This window comes from Elephas maximus, chromosome 6 (genome assembly GCF_024166365.1).
Source record: "Elephas maximus indicus isolate mEleMax1 chromosome 6, mEleMax1 primary haplotype, whole genome shotgun sequence".
Taxonomy (NCBI): domain Eukaryota; kingdom Metazoa; phylum Chordata; class Mammalia; order Proboscidea; family Elephantidae; genus Elephas; species Elephas maximus.
Genome location: NC_064824.1, coordinates 101,402,687 through 101,421,429, shown reverse-complemented (window position 1 = coordinate 101,421,429; position 18,743 = coordinate 101,402,687). Strand labels below are relative to the sequence as shown.

At 42.8% G+C, this 18,743-nt stretch overlaps 1 protein-coding gene across 2 annotated transcripts in view; it reads right to left on the bottom strand.

The window, feature by feature from the left end:
* Positions 1 to 14,219, bottom strand: part of FAM117B (family with sequence similarity 117 member B) — an 87,812-nt gene extending 73,593 nt beyond the window's left edge. For both annotated transcript variants that reach the window (XM_049887897.1, XM_049887898.1), the window contains exon 1: positions 13,403 to 14,219. In XM_049887897.1, coding sequence (XP_049743854.1) covers positions 13,403 to 14,195 — 793 coding nt within the window. In that variant the 5' untranslated portion in view covers positions 14,196 to 14,219. The remainder of the gene's footprint in view (positions 1 to 13,402) is intronic.
* Between the last annotated feature and the right edge of the window lie 4,524 nt (positions 14,220 to 18,743).

Here is an 18,743-nt window from a genome sequence, read left to right as displayed (position 1 = left end):
AAACAAATTTTTTTCAAAGTTGTACTTCCTGAATCTTTAGACTCTAGATAAACTGAAGTTTATGCCCAATGATGTGACAAGTAAAATTTTTAGAAAAAGTTGTTTTGAACAGGCAGATATATGCTATGATTTTACAGTGATTTTACTTCTAACACTATCCTATTACTAACCTCTCTATTATTATGCTATAATCTTATCCACTACTTCCCGTAGCACAGCCATGCCAGATGTCTACTTCACCACACACCAATTGTCTCTTTATAAGCCAATATCCCAAACGCCTCAAAAGACTGAGACCTAGCAGAAATAAACACAGCACAAGTCTTCAACTAGATAACCCAACCTAAATTATTTACTTTAGTTTGAGATTCCTAAACTATCTATCAGGGTCCAACAGCAAGGTTCACCTTGGGACTGGTCTAAACTATGATAGAAGAAGTACCATTCAAGGGTACCCTGGCACAGCTGTTCCTCTAGATGTAATTATTACCTTCACCATAATCACTGAATTCAAGAATAGAAAAGCATAATTTCTTTCATGAAATTCAAAGAACACACACAAAAGCAGCTCTTTCTGAGCCATATCAAAAAGAAAAAGTATTAAAATAGCCCAAATAGAGGCTGGGAGCAAGTCCCAGTTGTGATGAATTTTCATTCTATATTTAATCCATTTCTTGACATTTAACTCCATTTTTAAATCACTGTTACAATACAAATAAATTTTATTAGCATTTTTATTATAAAATGGAACATGCTATTTCAAAAAAAAAAAGAAAAGTGAAAGTTATCTATGACACGTCCCCCTATTCCACCCGCCAGAGGAAACCCAGTTAGCAGTGTCTTGCCTGACATTTTTCAGAATACAAACATACGAACGTACACACTCAGATACAATTATTTTTAAACAGATGTGGCAGGTTGAGCTTCTCAGGCTCTTAAAACCTTTTGTCTCTCCCATCCTCACACAGAGGCGTGTGCGTGTGTGTGTTTGTGTGTGTGTGTGTGTGATTATGACTGTGAAACATTAACTGATTTTTTATCAACAAAGTATTTTTCCAGTGCAAATCCACTAAGTCAACTTATTCCTTTGATAAATTTTCTCAAGACCACAAGAAAACTTTTCTAATTTTTTCCTCAAACTTCATGTTTATTTTACTAAAGTAATTTTCTTCTGCCTCAATTGTTTTTAATGTAAAGTTAACAATTAAGACCCAATTCGGTTTTTACTATGCCAAATTTTATCAATCAGAGTCTCTTATTGGGAGTTTTCCTTTGTAACAATTATTACTATCACATCCAATTTTATCAAGGCAAATTGTCCATATCTAAATTTTTTGAAGAATATTTTATTCTTCTATCAACTTTTAAGGAACAGTTCTACTCTGTAACACAGAGATAGGGTCCCCAGAGTCAGAACTAACTCGGCAGCATTAACACCCTAAGCACATGTACACAGTCAGAATTCAAAATTTCAGCTTAATTTGAGAACACACTCAAACCACAATGAAACTTACAACTTAGTATCATACAGAAAATAAGGCAAAATCGTTCAATTTTAATGTTCACTGCACACTTGAACAGCAAAAGAATATCCAAAAATAAACGTGGAACATCCACATAAAAGAATATGCGCTCCATAGCAATTAAAATGTTGCAGAGGCATATTTATTGATGTGGAAATTGTTTCCAATACTTTAAGTGGAAAAAGCAGACTGTAAAACTATGGGGGTATAATTTTTTTTTTTAATGAGTTTTTCTAAAGCTTCATATTCTGCAGCTAAAAATATGATTTTTTCTATGTGAGCTGGTTCAACATAGCAAGTAGGTAACTGGGCTCTGGACTATAAAAGTCCCTGGTTTGTATACTGGTTATACCACTTAATATTTATGTGACCATGAGTAAGTTAGCTGGCCTCAACATTTTGATCAGTAAAATGGCAATATCTACTTCACAAGGGCAGTGTGAGGATTAAATTAGGTATTACACATAAAGCACTGAGCATAGTAGTTGGTATACAGAAAGTGCTCAATAAAATAATAAGAAATTTACTATTTCTCATATTGTATTCAGACTTTCAAATAAATCTCTGAAATTAAATAAAAGTTGGTAAGGGAAGATGCCAGCATTCCAGCTTAGATGGAGTGCCACCCTATCTCTAGCACTAATTCTAACTAAAAACCCTGGACAGAATACATAAAGTAATTATCTTAGTAATTAATAGCAGGGAGATTCAGGGAAAAAACAACTGATACGGAAATAAATTCCTTGGGCTTCTTTTCCCTCCCATATATCCCAGATTGGATTCAAAGGCAGCCGGAGGTGTGAACTATGCGGTAAGGATTGGTAGGAAAGGTCCAAGAGAAGCTCTTCTTTTTTGGGCCAAAGGACCAGGAAAGGGGCACCCCCATTAAGATGTTGGTATAATCTTGTTTTATTTTGTTTTTTCTCTCTCTCTTCCTACTCTCCTGGCACTGGCCTAAGGGAAGTACCAGATGCAAAGCTGCACTCCTGTGGTTATAGCAGTGACCACCAAAAAAACCCAAACCCACTGCAATCCAGTCAATTCCAACTCATAATGACCCTACAGACACTGAAAACTGTTAAGAGAAAATCCTTCTCCTGTGACGAGAGGAACTCAGAAAAGAAGCTTCTGTGGTTGGAAGAGCACAAAGAAGAAATCATTATTTTTCCTCTCTCTGCTCTCACGGATTAGGCCAGGAGGCAGACCTAGTCGTGGGAAGTGAGTGACAGCACAGAGAGGTTAAAAATCCTGGCTTTATACTCAGAAAATGAAGACAAGGACTGCTGGGAGACAGAATGTTTTTGGAGGTAAATCATGGAGAAGATGGAGGTGGAGAAAGGGAACCCCCCTAAATCTGTGTATGCAGTTCTAGGCTCAGTGCAAAGTTGTGCATGCATGCAACTGACCCAAAGCAGCACAGCGAAGGCTTTGAGGCCTGAGCTAGGATACAGATGTAGACCACTATCCCAGAGATACACAAACAAAAGACAGCCTCAGGCAGCACTGCTAAGACTTTAAAAACTAAACAGCCATTAGAGCCATAGACCAAAGAAAGTTGAGTATTTGCAGTCTGAAGGTAATAGGTTTATTTCCTGCAAAAAGAAAAAATTCAACACCTTCCAGATAACTTTAACAGTCTCAAAATATAACATTCGAAACATCCAGAAAATCAAGAGACATTAACCCCAAGATGACTTGGATTCTGCAATCATCAAAGAATTTAAGGCAACTTTTATAACCATGTTCCATGATTTGAGACAACAGGGCAGAAAGAAGTAAACAGAAACAGATGAAAGATTAAGGGATTAAGAGAAAATATCCTGAAAGCATTTCATTCCTGTGGCCGGCTCTATCCTAGTATTCATCAATAGATGAATGGAGAAACAAAATGTGGTACATACATGCAATGGAGCATTACTTAGCCATAAAGAGGAATGAAGTCCTCATGCACAACACAACATGGATGAACCTAGAGGACGTCATGCTAAGTGAAACAGGTCAGACACAAAAGGACAAATACAGTACAATAACCAAAAAAAAACACCAAACCCACAGCCGTCAAGTCGATTCCGACTCACAGCAACCCTACAGGACAGAGTAGGGCTGTCCTGTAGGGTTTCCAAGAAGTGCCTGGTGAACTCAAACTTCCAACCTTTTGGTTAGCAGTCAAGTTCTTGAAGTCCAAATTCAGGGCGATGGCTCTGGAGGAAGGTCCTTGTCTCTTCAGCTTCTGCTTCCTGGTTCCTTGGAGTTCTCGATCCATGTATCTTGGCATGTATCTTGCCCCATTTCTGCATCCCTTGCTTGCCTGTTTTAATCCCTTTAATATCTCAAAAGAGATTGATTTAAGACACACCCTATACTAATCCTGTCTCATTAACATAACAAAGGCAACCCACTCCCAAATGGGATTATAACCACAGGCATAGAGGTTAGGATTTACAGCACATGTTTTGGGGGGACACAATTCAATCCCCAACAGTAATCAATGTTACTGAATTGTACGTGTAGAAATTGATGAATTGTTATATGTTATAGTTTTTAAAGAGGTAAATTTTATGGTACATACATTTTACCACAAAAAAAAATTAGTAAAAAAACAAAAAATTTATAAAGAAAGGAAGATTAATTTCAAGAGAGGTAATTGTATGTCAATTTGGCTGGGCCATGATTCTCAGCGGTTTGGCAGTTATGATGTAGTTTGGCAGTCCTATCATGATGTGATCACTTCCATGATGAGATTTGATATAATGTGATCACCTCCATGATAGGATCAGTTGTGAATAGCCAATTTGGTTCAAAGGGAGTTTCCTTGGGGGTGTGGCCTGCATCAAATATAAGTGGACTCTGGCAAGGCTTGTGGGCTTTTGCTAGCTCTGGATCCTGCAGCTGGCTCCTGTTCATCTGACCTCTGGTTCTTGGGACTTGAGCTAGCAGCTTACCTGCGGTCTTGCCTGTCAATCCTGAGATCTGTAGATCTTCGCAGCCTGTGAGCAACAGCCCTGCTGTTTGACCTGCCAATCTTGGGTTCACCAGCCCCTGCCAGCTACATGAATCAGGAGAAGTCTCTATCCTTACCCATGGACTTGGGACATTCCAGCCTCTACAATCATGTGAGCAATTTCCTTAACATAAACCTCTCTCTCTATATATATTTATAAGCTTTACTGGTTTTGCTTCTCTAGAGAACCTGCCTAAAACAGGTAAAGTAAGCTTAACTGTGTTTCTCCTCCCAGAAGAGTTAGATAAAGTGTAGTTTTTCGTTTAAGTTGGGGCGGGGGGGGACATCTTGTACATATCATATATCACATAATATCTCATTAGCATCTCGCAAAGTAAAAACTGGTGAAAAGATTATTTCAACTGCTTGAATGAGGTAAGAAAAAAAATCACAGGAATTTTTTTTAAAGTAAAAACTGAAGTTTCCTTTACTTCACTACTCCCTTGAATTAGTGGCGATTCCTTTGTGGAGAGGGGAAAAACATACAAAAGGAACAAGCTAATAAAAATTGGCCCAATAAATCCACAGATAAATCAAGGGCTTAAATTATTACTAGATTATTATATCTCGATTTACTGATCACACATGCAGTTCCCAGAACTGGAAATTAATCCAGGGGTTCTCTAGGGCAGAGAGATTGTGAAAGACTGCTTTAGTGAGAGTAACTAGACAGGCTTAAGACAGACTTAAGAATGCCAGCCACACGTTCAAGCATGATATTATAGGACTCTTCCCTGGGGAAACAGGAGCCCCTGCTTCATCATTTGACAATTAAGGGTCCTCCAGTCTACCTGCCTAACCCAGGCACAAAGCGCACCTAATCAACATTTTAGTGTCTCGTTTAAAAATTAAAATGAAAAAGTCTCCAACACGAAAGACAAAGATCAAGATAAAAAGAACTCTGAAAACAATGCAGAAAAAAAAAAAAAACTCTGACATGCATTTGTACCTTTTATAACTATTTGTAAAGGATATTAAGAGAATAAGTACTCTTGAAAAATAAAAATATAAGAGCCAAAAGGAAAAAAAAATCAATAAAAAGGATAGACGATAAATTGCCAAGAAAGAGCAAAAAAGTACAGAAATAGAAACTAGAACACAAATAAAAAAATTAGAGGTTCAATCCAAGAGGTCCAACATCTGGATAACACAGGCTTCAAAAAGAGGAAACAAATAGAAAGGAGAAGCAATAGAATAAAATCTTCCAGAAATGAAGAGCCTCCACACTGAAAAAGCCCCCCACATAGCCAGCACACTGAATGAAAAAAAAAAAAAATACCCACACCAAAGTAATAACTATTTTAGAACAGTGGTAACATCTCCATTACCACTGTTCTAAAATAATTATTACCTTATAGTTCATACACATGCACGCACACACACAACCCGCATCGCCTACAAGGAACATCTCAACAGCAATTTTAGAAACTAGAAGATGGAGAACTGCTTTTAACATTCAATAGAAAAAGTATTTTCAACCTAGAATTCTACACCCAAACCATCAGGCACAAAGATATTTTCAGACACTTAAAGTCTTCAAAGAATACAACATATCTCCCAAGTACCCTCTCTCAAAAAAAATGATTGGAAGTTATGCTCCAGCAAAACAAGATCCAGAAATAAGGGTACCTTTTTTAAAGCAGGAGAGAGATGAACAGAATTCCAAGTTGAATGAAGAGAAGACCTTCATTCCAAGGGAGATTAAGAGAAGTTCCAACACAATAGCTATACCAAAGACCTAGGGATCAACAGGCCCATTTGTAAAAGCAGCATAGTGGACTCCAGAAGGGAAAGCTCCAAGGGAAAAAAGTGAAACTGACAAAACATCTGATGTGTTTTAAAATATTTAAAGGTAGTTCCTGTTATCAGAAAGTTGGGGGATGAATTCATGATTGTTGTCAGTTTCTGTCAAACCCCAACTCACTCATGATACACAGAAAACCAAGCAAAAAAAAGCTAAAACAAAAAATAAGGCAATTTTAACTTCAAGGAGCACAGAGCTATAAAGAACGTAAATATAACTGCAGCATGCCACAAGGCTCTACTACAAACAATATTTACACAATCATAATAAATTAAACATACTCACTGCCGTCAAGTCGATTCCGATGCATAGCGACCCTATACAACAGGGTAGAACTGCCCCATAGGGTTTCCAAGGCTGTAAATCTTTATGGAGGCAGACTGCCACATGTCTCTCCGTGGAGTGGCTGGTGGGTTCAAACCTCTGACACTTCAGTTAGCAGCCAAGCACTTAACTACTGTGCCATCAGCACTCCTAATCTGAACATTAATACTGACATAACCAAAAGGATGCTATGATTACATTAGGAGGATTGCGGAGGAGAGATTGGAGAGGCAAATCTACATTTTTCATAGTAGGAAGTCACTATATAATATATAAAACTGAAAGAAAAAGAAAACCCTAAAGCAGCAGCATAAACATGTTATTTAGAATCATGTAGGAAACACCAAAAGAAACCACTAAGAGTTGAAAGTGATTGCCTCTAGGGGGCAGGAAGTAGGAGTGGAAAGGGATGTGGTAGGGGAACATTTTATTTGATTATAAGCTTAGTGCTACTTGACACTTTAAATTATGTACACGTACTTTGATAAAAATAAATTTTAAATGTAAAAATATAGCACTATGACAAACATGCTATTTATTCTCTGCAAGTAGTTTGGAGATGGAAGTGGGTAACTTTCTCAACTTCCTTTCCCTTCTGCAGCTGAGTTATCTATCAACTTAACCCACCCTTAGCCCTTTCCACCCTCAGAGGAAGAAGTGTCTTTAGTCGTTTCCAAGACTTCCGGAGACTCTACCATGTACTAGATCCCATTGTCTCTCATCTTTTCCATGACCTTGCTCCATCTGTTATTCCTATCTTCTCTTGAACTTGCAATTTTCCATCCTCTGGTTGATTCCTTTTCCTAAACCTATAAATACTCTTAAGTTTTCCTCATTTAACAAATAAATGAACCTTAGCTCAACCGTTCATCCTGTTTTGTCACTTTCCTTCCTTGCACTGACTAAGAGTAACTTATACCCCATAATGCATTCCTGGGTGGTGCAAACAGTTAACATGCTTGACTGCTGACAGAAAGGCTGGAAGTTTGAGTCTACCCAGAGGTGCCTCAGAAAAAAGGCCTGGCAATTTACTTCTGAAAAACTAGCCACTGAAAACCCTATGGAGCACGGTTCTACTTGGACACACACAGGTTCGCCATGAGTCAGAACTGATTCAACAGCAACTGGTTTGGTGTTTTGGTTTTATACTCCACGAGAGTAATTTTTCAGGACCCTGGGTGGAGTAAACGGTTTGCTCTCAGCTACTAACCGAAAGGTTGGCAGTTTGAAACCACCCGTTGGCACCATGGAAGAAAAGCCTGGAAATCTGCAGCCAAGAAAACCCTGCAGAACACAGTTCTATTCTGAAGCATATGGGTTGCCATGAGTCAAAACAGACTAGATGGCAACGGGAATGGAACCGTAACAGTAATTTATCCTCACTACCTCTGCTTCCTCACCCACCACTTCAATCTGATCTATGCCCCCAACATGCTACTTAAACTATTCTTTTTCAGAGATCATCAACTGACCTAAACGCCAAATTCAAAAGCCTACTCTCTAGGCCCAGTCTTCTTCTCTTCACAACATCTGAAAATCTTTACCATCTCCTCCTCGAAATCTAATCCTTTTGGCTTTCCCAACCCTATTCTACCAGTTCTCCTCCTACTACATTCTCAAGATTCTTCACTGGCTTTTCTTTCTAGCCTTAAAAATGCTGTTTTCTCACAGGGCTCTATCCTCAGCATTCTCTCCATCATCCTGTTCATCCTAGTGTAATTAATCATTGCATGTACTGTGTAATGCAAATATCTAGTATGAGTTATGTATTAAATCAATGCTTACTGAACAGAAATGAATGAGTCCCAATTTTTTAAACTGCATCCCTAATTCTAAAACTGTATTTGCCACAAGTTAGAAAATTACCTGGATTTCCTCAGAGCACAAATTAAACATGTCTAAATCTGCTTTGCCATCTGTGTTGTTTATCTCAGTTAATAACCACCACCTAAACTATCATCTTCGACTCCCCCTTTCTCAATCCCTATATCCAACAGGTTACCAAGTCAAGCTCTCAAATCTTTCACCCTTGCCATTCCTGTCACTGCACCTAAATTCAGGTGCTCAATGCTTTTTTGAGTTACTATCCTCTGGTGTCTCCTACCTCAAATTCTTTCTCTATTCATTCTAAGAATATATTACTACTAATACTGCCATGAATAGCTAACACTTATATATGTAACATTTATTATGAGTCAGGTACAGGAGCCCTGGTGGTGCAGTGGCTAAAGCACATGGCTGCCAACCAAAAGGTCAGCAGCTCGAACCCACCAGCTATTCTGTGAAAAATGTGGCAGTCTGTCTCCGTAAAGATTTCCACCCTTGGAAACTCTATGAGGCAGTTCTACCCTGTCCTTTAGGGTTGCTATGAGTAGGAATTAACTTGACAGCAGTGGGTCTGATTTTTTTGGTTTATGAGTCAGGTGTTCACCTTACGTAAATTGACTTTTAATGCCTTAAAACCCCTGGATGAGGATGATAAAGATGATATGAAAATAGCTAATAGTAGGAGATCACTATACCCCACACATGCATTAAGAGGATTTTATCCTTGTAACAATCCTCTGTTGTAAGTACTATTGTAAGTATCCTACAGAACAGAGGAGAACTGCCCCATAGAGTTTCCAAGGAGCGACTGGTGGATTCAAACTGCCAACCTTTTGGTTAGTAGCCGTAGCTCACCATAGCTCTTAACCACTGTGCCATCAGGGCTCCAAGTACTACCAGTATCTTGCTTTTTATAGGTGAAGTTAACTCAAAACCACTTAGGAAAAAACCACATGCTGTCAAGTCAATTTTGACTCATGACAACCCCATGTGTGTCAGAGCAGAACTGTGCTCCATAGGGTTTTCAACAGCTGATTTTTCAGAAGATCACCAGGCCTTCCTTCCGAGGCATCCCTGACTGGACTTGAACCTCCAGCCAACCTTTAACTTAGCAGCTGAGCATGTTAACCATTTGCGCCAACTAGGGACTACAAAGTTAGCTTGCTAAGGTTAAACAGCCAGTAAGTAAGTGGCAATACCAGGATTTAAACCCTAGCAGTCTGGCTCTAGAACACATACTATTAACCATGTAATACATTCTAAGCTCCTAAGAATATTCAAGGGCATTCCGAAAACATCTTTCTACCTACTTCTTCTGGGGCTCCGTATCTCCCCTCCCCAACATCTTGTGCCCTTTATTTTAACCCATATAAACCAAAACCAAATCAAACCTGTTGCTATCGAGTTGATTCCCACTCATAGTGACCCTATAGGACAGAGCAGAACTGCCCCGTAGGGTTTCCAAGGAGTGGCTGGCGGATTCGAACTGCTTATCCTTTGGCTAGCAGCCAAGCTCTTAACCACTGCACCACCAGGGCTCCAAATATAGTGAAAATTATATTTTCATACCTCTATGATCCAACTACAAAATTATTTTCCACCCTTTCCAACTCCAATCAAAAGCCACCTCCTCAGAACTTCTATACCCATTCCCTACAAATTACACTCCTCTATGAGTCCACAGTGGCATAGTGGTTAAGTGCTATGGCCTGGGAACCACCTGCATTTTTTAACAAGCACTCTCAAGTGCTTCTGATACAGATGAACCATAGACCCATTGTGAAAAAAATGTTCTGACATTCACAGGCCATGTTTTCCCCAATTCAAAATTTCACACAACCGTAGAAACTGAGCCTACACAGGCAATTTATATTACATCCACTAAAACTAGAAAGAAAACTAGTATGACACACAATAGCTAACTTATATATCGTGGTATTGTTCTGAGTATTGGCAGAGCTGGTGGTGCAATGGTTAAAGCACTCAGCTGCAAACCAAAAGGTCTGCAATTCAAACTGACCAGCCGCTCTGTGGGAGAAAGATGTGGCACTCTGCTTCCATAAAGATTTATAGCCTTGGAAACCCTATGGGGCAGTTCTACTCTGTCCTATAGGTCTGCTATGAGTCAAAATTAACATGACAGCAGTGAGTTTGGTTTTGGTTCTGTGTATTTTTCAATTTTCTCTCATTCTCTAATCTTTATCATAATATAGATATTATTATCAACCATTTTACAGCTTGAGGTTTGCAGAACTACATGCAGTAGATCCTTCTCCTCTACAGTAAGGATTACTACATTTTATTGAAACTACAAACTTCCGGTGCTGTTGTCAGCTGCTACTGAGTCTACCCTGACTCATCACAACCCTATGCACAATGGGATCAATCTGTTGTGATACACAGGGTTTTCGCTGGCTGATTTTTTGGAAATAAATCTCCAGGTCTTTCTTCCTAGTCCATCTTAAGTCTACAAGTCTACAAGCTTGGCTGAAACCTGACGAGCATCATAGCAACACACAAGCCTCCACTCACAGATGGATGGTGGCTGTACTTAAAGTGCACTAGCCAGGAATCTAACCCAGGTCCCCCACATGGAAAGCAGGAGTTCTAACACTGAACCACTACTGCCCCACCCCACCCCCCACCCCCACAAACAGGCAGTAACCTTCCTTTAATCAAAAAGGGAGTCTGGTTTTTCCCTTTTTTCTCCTTCCAGATTTGGTCTAACAAAACGCAGCAAATGGTCTAATAGATTCTATGAAGACTTGGAATTTGAAAACACCTCATCCCACACGGCCTAGAATTTCACTAGGATGAAACAAGAATACATTCCTGGGAGGGAAACTATCGGACATTTACACTAATAACAGGCAGTATCCCTTTTCACCCGTAGTTGACAGTCCTGCACTAAAGGAGTATTTTTATTTTTCTGTATTTGCTTTTTTGAGCAGGATTAATTTTACAACACGAACACTCCATGGAATGACAAATCTGGAGGTGGGGAGCTTTGAGAAACATGAGGAGTGGGCACATGAGAAGCCTGGGATCACAGGAAATACAGCCCTCCTGGAGATCAGAGGGAAGGAATGCCATCCTCCATCCACCATCATTTCCAAGACTTAATTCAACCTGGCTCTCCTCAAGCTGCTGCTCTGTTTAGAATGTCAAATAGCTGAGACAGTAGCCAGATTCTGTTATCAGGCTGAGGTCTCCATCTCCTTCCTCCGCCTCGACTGCCCACTTCAGAAGTTCTTCTCTCCACCTGCCATGCTACGTTAGCTCCAGAAGGTCAAAGGCAAACTAAAGCAATAATGTTTTCACCAGATATCTCTAAACAGTTCCTTCAAAAAACTAAACACATGTGATTTTCGTGTGCTCTATATTTTTATATATATTTTTATACTTTTTTTCCTATATATTTTCAGGTTCTGTCTTAAACATCATGAAACTACTTCCTTGACATAACGTAAAAGATACAGACTTTGGAATTTCAACAAGCAGAGTTCAAACCTCAACCTCTCTAAAGACTGTTGTTAGGGTCAAAATGAAATCTTGTATATAAATCATTTAGCATATAGTAAGAGCTCAGTAGGTAACAGCTATCATGGTGTGTGTGTTGGGGGGGTGTGCTCTAGTACTTTTAACAATCAAAGTGGAAAAAAAGCATTTCGCATTCTCAAAAGACTTAAAATAGTATTCTTATGAGAAAAAACTACTGATCACTTTTCAGGAGCAATTCTCTTCAAAAAAGTATTCATTGTCTAAAATCTTTCATAAAATAAACTGTAAGAAAGACATACTACTCTCTCCATTTCCTTGCAGCCACCCTGTCTGTTTTGGTTAGAAAAGTACTTTACTGAATTTTCTGAAATTCTTCTGAATCTTCTGTGTGAAGGTTCTAATGCAAATTCTCCAGAAAGACAACGGTAGTGTACATTGGCAGTATTAATACACAACTAAAAACCACCCATTTCTTTAATCACTAGATTCTCAAAGCAAGGCAGCCAGGTGATAAAATTTTATCCCTTTTCACTTCTCATAGTTTGAATTTCTCCGCTCAGTTATCCTTCCTTATGAATGACTCCATCGGAATCCACATCTCTATTCTGGACTTTTCTCACTAAAGTTCCCGGTACAGAAAGAAAACAAACAAAACAGTTTTTAGATCCCTAAAATAGTAAAAGAGGGAGACAGACTCTGGAATTTGTTTTTGTTTTTTTAAGTAGATATTCAGATAAATGGTTTTAAATCCTAAACGCAAAACCAGTATGTCTGAAATACTCCCAGACGCTGAAACAAAACCCATAAACCATCCAAAGGAATCTTGCTTTTAACTTCCTTCTCACTTCTTGCTTCCCATTTTACCAAGTCTTAGGAAATGCTAAAACGCTGCCACCCTCAAGTCTCCTCACTGATCCAGATCTGCCCTCCTAAGATAATGTCCTTCGTCCCCCAGATCTGAAACTGTTCTGTGGAAGACAAATACCAACACGTAGCAGCAAACACGTAGTATGCTAACATGAACCATGTCACTAAAACAAAGTGACAAACCACTCCTAGTTTCACCCCAACTTGCGGAAGAGAAAAAGAAAAGTAGGCTAAGCGATAGTCAGTGGACAGCCAGGGCGGCCAGGAGCCCGGGTTTATAATTAACACGTATCAGCCCAAGCACAAGGTTAGGGCAGGCACTTCCACGCCCGAGGACCGAAGCGGGCCCGGCTAAGCCATGAATGAGACAGGCGCGGGGCGGCCGGGGCTGCGGCGGGGCCACAAACCCGGGCCCGGCCCCGCCCCCGGCCACACACCCCACCCGGCCCCGCCCCCGGCTGCCCGGGCTCCGCGGCAGCGCCGCAGTCCCGGCGCGGGATCCGCGAGCGCCCGGGACCCTTTCCCGCCGCGAGCCGCCCCCTCGCCGGCACGGACCTGCTTTGCAAACCGGGGCGCTCGGGCTTCTCCTCTCCGGGGAGCTTCGGCTCTGCTCCGGGGATCTCCTCCGGTGCCGGACGCGGGCTGGGGGTGGGGCCAGGCTCACCTCGCCCGTCCACAGGTGGGTGGGCGACGAACAGGGCGACGATACGGTGCCCAGCAGAGGCGGCGGCGGCGGCGGCCGTGGGGGGCTCCCGCGAGCCCCGGACGCGGTGCCGCGCGTGGGGCTGGTGCCCCGCGTGGACGTCGCGGACGCGCCCGTTTGCGTGGCCACCGTGGGGCTGGTGCGCGCGGCCGTGCTCCCGCCGCCCCGCGTGGGGCTTGTACTGCGCGAGGCGGTACGCGGGCCCCCGCCGCCGCCAGAGGGGCCGGAGGCGCCACCACAGCAGCCGCCGTTGTTGCCGCCGCCGCCGCCGCCGCCGCCGTTGTTCCGCGTGGGGCTGCCATGTTGCTGCTGCTGCTGCTTCAGCTGGAACGGAACCGTCGCCCTCATGGGCTGCAGACGACTCCCGGCTCCCCCGACCGTGGCGACCGCACTGCCCCCGAGGGAGCCGGCCGGCGTGGGGGACCCATTGCGCCTCACCCGCTGGGACATGGCTCCCCCTCCCTGGTGACTGGACGAGACGGGGGTTTTGTTGTTGTTGTGTTGCAGGGGGAGGATTCTCGAGGCCGGAGGAAAGGCCCACACGACGGGGTGACGACAACGGATTCCGGGGTGCTGGGGGAGCGCTCGGGCCGCGGCCGGCAGCAACGAGGTGGTGCAGCAGCCGCCGTCGCCGCTCCTCCTCATCAACAATAGTGTCTCCTCCGCTGCCCCCGCCCCCCGCGGCCGCCCATTGGCGCAGCGTCAGCCGCGCTCGAGCCTCTCCACCGCGCCCATTGGCTGCGACCGACTCGGGTCCCGGGCCCCCGGGGCCTTAGAGAGCCTGGGTTTGTGAGGAGACCGTCTGCTCTTTAAAGAGAAAGAGACCCCCCCTCTGGAGGGAAGAGGGAGGCGGAGGAAATGGGCCGTGTGTATGTGTAGTGCGCGCGGGTGTCTGTGTGTATCTGTGTGTACACGTGAGTGTACGCGTACGCGCGCGCCCGGCCACGCACGCCTTTGTCTTTCCCTTTCCACTGGGGGGAGCCCTGGGGAGTCAGATCCTGGGATGTTGTCACAGGGAATCTTCAGAACCAGAGCGGTCCCCAGAGATAATGTGAAGTCTTTCCCCCATAACGTTTCCTTAAAAAAAAAAATTACCACGGTATTAATTGGCAGGGGCCATGTATACATGTCTCTTTCTGGCTTTTTGTCTTGATCTTTTTGTTCTGCCCTAATTCCATCAATGTGTGGACAGGGCTCAAAAGGAGATGAAATTTAATCTTACTAGTATCTGAAGGAGCTCTGGTGGCACAGTGGTTAAAGCGCTGGCTGCTAACGGAAAGGTCGGTGGCTCAAACCCACCAGCCAGCCATTCAGCTGGAGAAAAATGTGGTAGTCTACTTCCATAAATATTTACAGCCTTGGAAACCCTATGGGGCATTTCTACTCTGTCCTGTAGATAGGGTCACTATGAATCTGGATCTATTCCGTGGCAGTACGTTCTTTACTAGTATTTTACACATACACACACACCCTTTTTTCTCTCTCTCTTTTTATAAAGAGGCAAATCTTAGAAAGATTAATATTGCTGATTGGAATGTGGCTTTAGATTGTATCAATGGAGTCCAGATACCAGATATTATTTCTACCTTCCTGTATCTCAAATATTCAAGAATTTATTTTAATCAGCTGCTTCACAGTTCCCTGATACCTTGGAAAGATATCTGCTCCCTTACAAGTTTGTAAAGTGCTAGTATGCAAAGGGCCTTATTTGATTCTCGAAATCATTATTTGAGATAGAACTGGGCCAGCCAACCACATTTTTGTCTAGTGGAGGAAATGGGTCTTTGTGGTAAGGATGAGGACTCAGGAAGGCAGGCAGTGATACAAGTTCTAAAATGACCTAAGGGATATCTCATTAAGACAAAAAAATAGTGGAACTGCACTCTTCACACACCTCTCTGGTTCCACATTCCCTGTCTATGCCCTCTTTTCCCTTTTTATTAGATCTACATTCTACTCAGATTTCACCTTGTAAAAATGTGGGAGTGGAGGGCACACTATGACTCATCCTGGACCTGAAATCTTGGTGGATCCTTATGCACAGTGGTGGAAAGGCTTTGAAGCCCTAGAGAGGAGATTCAGATCACAGATCCAGCACTTGCTCTGTGACCTTTGGTAGGTCACTAGCCAGCTTTCTTTTTTTTTTTTTTTAATAATTTTTATTGTGCTTTAAGTGAAAGTTTACAAATCAAGTCAGTCTCTCACACAAAAACCCATATACACCTTGCTACACACTCCCAATTACTCTCCCCCTAATGAGACAGCCTGCTCTCTCCCTCCACTCTCTTTTTGTGTCCTTTTCGCCAGCTTCTAACCCCCTCCACCCTCTCATCTCCCCTCCAGGCAGGAGATGCCAACGTAGTCTCAAGTGTCCACCTGATCCAAGAAGCTCACTCTTCACCAGCATCCCTCTAAACCCATTGTCCAGTCCAATCCATGTCTGAAGAGTTGGCTTTGGGAATGGTTCCTGTCCTGGGCCAACAGAAGGTCTAGGGGCCATGACCACCGGGGTCCTTCCAGTCTCAGACCATTAAGTCTGGTCTTATGAAAATTTGGGGTCTGCATCCCACTGCTCTCCTGCTCCCTCAGGGGTTCTCTGTTGTGTTCCCTGTCAGGGCAGTCATCGGTTGTAGCCGGACACCATCTAGTTCTTCTGGTCTCAGGATGATGTAGTCGCTGGATCGTGGGGCCCTTTCTGTCTCTTGAGCTCATAATCACCTTGTGTCCTTAGTGTTCTTCATTCTCCTTTGATCCAGGTGGATTGAGACCAATTGATGCATCTTATATGGCTGCTTGCTAACGTTTAAGACCCCAGATGCCACTCTTCAAAGTGGGATGCAGAATGTTTTGTTAATAGATTTTATTATGCCAATTGACTTAGATGTCCCCTGAAACCATGATCCCCAGACCCCTGCCCCTGCTACACTAGCCAGCTTTTTTATCTATAAAATGCAGTTAAACAATACCATCTCCTTCATACAGTTGTTGTGATTATTAACCAGGGTTTAAATGAGAATGTGGTGTGAAGAAGGTGCTCAACACTTCCAGTCTCCATGTGATTCAGAGGTCCATATTGCTGCTTACCACACATTACCCTTTCTCCTCCCCTCTCCTTCACTGCAGAGAGACCCCAAAACACTCACCCCAGGAACCTGCCTTAAGTGGCTGATGCTCTGGATAGTCTTAACATCACTACCAGTCCCTCCAACCTGGAATGAAGACAAAAACAGCTTCTCAGTAGACAGGAAACTGCCAACAAGATCCATGCAGAATGTAAAATGGTACAACTACTGTGGAAAATAGTATGTCGCTTCCTTAAAAAGCTAGAAATAAAAGTACCATATGATCTAGCAGTCCCACAACATCATGGATTGAATTGTATCCCCCCAAAAATATGTGTATCGGTATGGCTAGGCCATGATTCCCAGTATTGTACGATCGTTCGCCATTTTGTCATCTGATGTGATTTTCCTATGTGTTGTAAATCCCATCTCTGTGACGTAGATAAAATGGGATTAGTGGCAGTTATGTTAATGTTGCAGGGCTCAATCTACGAGATTAGATTGTGTTTTAAGCCAAACTTTTTGGATATGAAAGAAGCAAGCAGAGAGACAAGGGGACCTCATACCACCAAGAAAGCAGAGCCAGGAGCATGCATCCTTTGGACCTGGGGTCCCTGCACTAAAAAGCTCCTAGACGAGGAGTAGATTGATGACGAGGACCTTCCTCCAGAGCCAACAGAGAAGAGAAAGCTTTCCCCTGGAGCTGATGCCCTGAATTTAGACTTGTAACCTACTAGACTGTGAGAGAATAAATTTCTTTGTTGACGCTATCCACTCGTGGTATTTCTGTTGTAGCAGCACTAGCTAGCTAAGACAAAATTTGGTACCAGGAATGGGGTTCTGCTCTAGCAGATACCTACAATGTGGAAGCAGTTTTGAAAGTCTGAATGGGTAGAGGCTGGAAGAATTTTAAGATTGCCTGAAGAGACTGTTGGTGGAATTATGGACATCAAAGACAATTCTGGTGAGGACTCAGAAGGAAGTAAAGAAAGCTGTTACTCTGGAGATGGCATGGATGGCAAGAAGCAGCAGCAGAGGACTGGCAGCAGCAGAGGACCAGCAGCAGCAGAGACATAGCAGTGGTATAACCAGGAGACTAGCAGGAGATGGCACTGGAGCCAACCCACAGAGCAAGAGAGCTGAGTACCTTTGGCAGGAAGCTTCCTGGCAGAATGGGTGCCTCCAGACATGTATTGGTGGAACTAGCCTTGCCAATCCCTGGAGCAAGAGAGCTGAGTGCCTTACAGCTGAAGTTTACTGGCAGAGTGGGATGCCTCTAGGCACTTATCAGTGGAGCCACAGAGCTTTGGAACACTTGCCCCAGCAGGGCAGACATGACCAGAGAGGCCCGAAGGGCTGAGAGGCCAAGAAACCAGGAAACAAGCTGAAGAGACAAAGAACACAGGAAGCTGAGCTGCCTCAGTCTCAAAGGGTAGGGCCATGACCTCTGGGGTCTTAAAGGGTGGAGTCGCCACTCAGATGGACTCAGAGAATGGGCTCCTCATACCACCAAGAAAGCAGCACCAGGAGCAGAGTGCATTCTTTGGACCAAGTTTCCTGTGTGGAGAAGCTCCTAGACCAAGGGAAAATTGATGACCAGGACCTTCCTCCAGAACTGACAAAGAGAGAAAGCCTTCCCCTAGAACTGGCGCCCTGAATTTGGACTTCTATCCTCCTAGACTGTGAGAGAATAAATTTCTCTTTGTTAAAACCATCCACTTGTGGTATTTCTGTTATAACAGCACTAGGTGACCAAGACACACTTCTAGGTATATATCCTAGAGGTATAAGAGCCATGACAAGAATAGATATATGCAGCACACCCATGTTCATTGCAGCATTATTCACAATACCAAAAACGTGGAAACAACCTAAATGCCCATCAAAGGATGAATGTGTAAAAAAAAAAAAAAAAACCTGTGGTACGTAAACACAATGGAATACTAAGCAACGATAAAGAATAATGATAAATCTGCAAAACATCTCACAACATGGATGAATCTGGAGGACATTATGCTGAGTGAAACAGGTCAATCACAAAAGGACAAATTGTATGAGACCACTATCATAAAAAGTTCAAAAAATCTACATACAGGAAGTAACATTCTTTGATGGTTACCAGGGATGGAAG